The following is a 3,017-nucleotide window of genomic DNA, read 5'->3' on the forward strand; positions in this document are numbered from 1 at the left end:
TTCCTGTAAGGGGTAGGTTTAGGGGTAGGGTTGGTGTAGGACAATAGAATATACGGTCTGTACAGTATAAAAACCATTACGCCTATGGAGAGTCCCCACAAGGATAGCAAACCAGACGTGTGTGTGTGTGTGTGTGTGTGTGTGACCCTGGACCACAAAACCAGTCATAAGCAGCACAGGTATATTTGTAGCAGTAGCCAAAAATACATTGTATGGGTGCTATTGGTTTCGTTTGAGGGTGCCTAGCTTCAGCATTTGTGGTGTTTCCATTTGCGCGCGGCGGCGGCGATGTGCAGGTCTTTCTTGAGCCACGGGAACAGACTGGACAGCTGGATGGAGCCGGAGGCGCGCATCGTTCCCGTGATGAGGTAGAGCTGCGCGCGGCCGGGGCGGGCCAGCGTGAGCGCGCAGCGGAGGTTGATGAGCAGCCAGCGCTGGATGAGGCTCGCGGTGTCGTAGGGGAGCAGCGGGCCGCGCCGGATCAGCTCCACCGGGCCTTCCACCGTCAGCTCCGGATCCGCGGAGGGCAGGCGGCGCCGCGAGATCTTGGCTTTGACGGCTGCGGAGAGAAAACACGGTGAGTTAATGTGTCCCAAAAGTCCCTAAACCGCATCACAAGACTCTAACCTTCAACAAAAACTGCCAAATTGATATGTACAGACAATAATAATCGCGTACCGAAGTCGTTGAGGCACAGCGCGTCCAGCACGGTTTTGAGAGACGGCGCTTCCTCCACAGACGGACAGCTTTGACACACAGGCTGAGGGAAATCTGTCCACACGAGAACATATACCGTTAAATCAATACATTTACGTTTATTTTTGTATCGTCTGAAATCTGAATAAATAAGCTTTCCATTGATGTATGGTTTGTTAGGATTAGACAATATTTGAAAATCTGGAATCTGAGGGTGCAAAAAAATCTAAATACTGAGAAAATCATCTTTAAAGTTGTCCAAATGAAGTTCTTAGCGATGCATATTACTAATCAAAAATTAAGTTTTGATATATTTACGGTAGGAAATAATCATTTATCTATTATCTGTCAAATTATTTAATTTGTTTATTTTATATTTTTACATTTACTATAAATTTGTATTATTATTTTGATTTAATTTGATCTGTCTGTCTAAGTGTGTGAATGTCAGAGGGGCTCACCTTTGGAGAAGGCGCTGATGTGTTTGGGCAGCGGTGTCAGACACGTGTCGTCCTGCGCGGGGAATCGGTCGCAGTCCAGGGCTTCGGGCCAGGCGTGTCCGTGACAGGCCAATACAGGAGCGCAGCTCTCCCTCACAGCTACGCACACGCTCCGACACGGCTGGATGAACCTGCGGACGCAAGCACACCTGAGTTTAGAAAGAGTCCTCTGCACAATCTGACTCTGCTGCAGCCTAGAATTAAACTGCTGCTTTCGACTGGCCAGAGGAGAACGGCACACTATTTCGACACACTAACACGTTTAATCCTAAATTTTTCCCAGACATGTAAATATCCAAATAATGTGTCATTAGTAACCCTTTGAAATAATCAATAATTTTTTTTTTTTTAATTTCTTTGGAAAAGTGTGTGAAAATTTGTGTTTTATGGTCGGTCACAATTGTGGGATAATGTGTGTACTGAATTAACACATTTCTGCAGTCATAAATTTTTTTATATGTATTAGCCCAGCTATTTTAAACAGTTTGATCACATTCTAGGGTTACTAATATGCATTAAAAAATTCTTATCCAACACTGACAGAAATACTGAGATAAAAGACAAAAAAAATACAATCATCAACGTATTTCAAAATTGTTACTTTTCTGTAGCATATATCATCAAATTTTTATATTAGTGCTACCAGTATCACAACATCAATATTGTAACATTTGAACTTTTAATTTAGTGCAATATTGTGTCATTGCAACATTTTAGTGCGATCTTCACTAACAGCTGCAAGGATTTCGAAAATGTCCGCAATCAGTGTTGAGGACTACTGTCTGTAAGTTTAACCCGAGCTGGCTTACATGTTTGAAAATGATTAACAGTTGAAAACATTAGAAGTTTAGAAAAGTATTCAAATGTAATCGGGTACATTAATAAAGTAATTGAAATAGTTACACTAATTGTAACTAACTTGTAATCTGTAACATTTCCAAAGTAACCTTCCCAACACTGAATATAAATAACGCTGACTTGACAAAAAACACAATGAAATCTCCTCCAGTCTCTCGTCCGAATCCTCTGCACGTACCTGTCGAGGCAGACGGGAGCGACGAGTGAGCAGACGAAGGCCCGGGCCTGCGGATGACAGCCGGTGTGAAGCAGCGTCCTCCAGTCGTCCGAGCGAGGAACCGCTTCCTCCAGACTGCTGTGGCCCAGCAGGTTAGGCAGACGCATCTCCGAGTACGGCGCGTCCTGGCAGACGCTCATCTGCGGCGGGATGGGGACGCAGCGTGTGGTCTGGCCCAGGTCGAAGGCCCCGGCGTGGGCCACCAGGAGCAGCAGGCAAGACAGATGCATGATCCTGACAGAGGTGTGGAGGTGAGTGATGCAGGAGCTGAGCCGGCTCGGGCTTTATATAGAGGCGGGCAGATGTTATCAACGACACATCAGAGGGACGCAGACAGGGTGACGAGCAGGAGATAACGGGCCCAGACGGGGGGAGCGAGGGGGGACATTATCAAAGAGATCCACACACACTTAAGCTGCTGACGGCCACAAACCCATGCGACTTCATTTCACAGGACAGTTTTAGCTGTATTTATACATTCAGATCATTTCACATGATAAAACTGAACAGTAAATAGTAATATTAGTCAAGATGTTGGATGAAATCTGCTGCAATTTCATCAAAAACACTCTCTGAAGTATTTGTGCAAACGTGGTTTTTGTGACATTTTTAGTGCATGATTCATTTATATATTCAGATCATTTCACATGATAAAACTGAAAAGTAAATAGTAAAATCAGTCAAGATGTTGGTTGAAATCTGCTGCAATTTCATGCAACTTCATCAAAAACACTCTCTGAAGAATT

The 3,017-nt window shown here is 44.3% G+C and overlaps 1 protein-coding gene across 1 annotated transcript; it reads right to left on the reverse strand.

Moving 5' to 3' along the window:
- Positions 1-248: 248 nt before the first annotated feature.
- Positions 249-2,501, reverse strand: szl (sizzled). The gene is made up of 4 exons (XM_016515723.1): positions 2,233-2,501; positions 1,158-1,327; positions 679-771; positions 249-559 (listed from the first exon to the last, which is right to left on the reverse strand). The coding sequence occupies exons 1-4, from the start codon at positions 2,499-2,501 to the stop codon at positions 249-251; spliced, it is 843 nt and encodes a 280-aa protein (XP_016371209.1).
- Between the last annotated feature and the right edge of the window lie 516 nt (positions 2,502-3,017).

The sequence above is a fragment of the Sinocyclocheilus rhinocerous genome, unplaced genomic scaffold, assembly GCF_001515625.1.
Source record: "Sinocyclocheilus rhinocerous isolate Xijiao unplaced genomic scaffold, SAMN03320098_v1.1 scaffold116, whole genome shotgun sequence".
Lineage (NCBI taxonomy): Eukaryota > Metazoa > Chordata > Actinopteri > Cypriniformes > Cyprinidae > Sinocyclocheilus > Sinocyclocheilus rhinocerous.

What these genes read in the sequence shown, in the direction of transcription:
- szl (XM_016515723.1), bottom strand. Translation starts at nt 2,501, where the DNA reads ATGCATCTGTCTTGCCTGCTGCTCCTGGTGGCCCACGCCGGGGCCTTC. An exon ending in GCTCCCGTCTGCCTCGACAG is followed by an intron (nt 1,328 to 2,232) that starts GTACGTGCAGAG and finishes TTGCGTCCGCAG; the next exon opens with GTTCATCCAGCCGTGTCGGA. An exon ending in CATCAGCGCCTTCTCCAAAG is followed by an intron (nt 772 to 1,157) that starts GTGAGCCCCTCT and finishes TCGTGTGGACAG; the next exon opens with ATTTCCCTCAGCCTGTGTGT.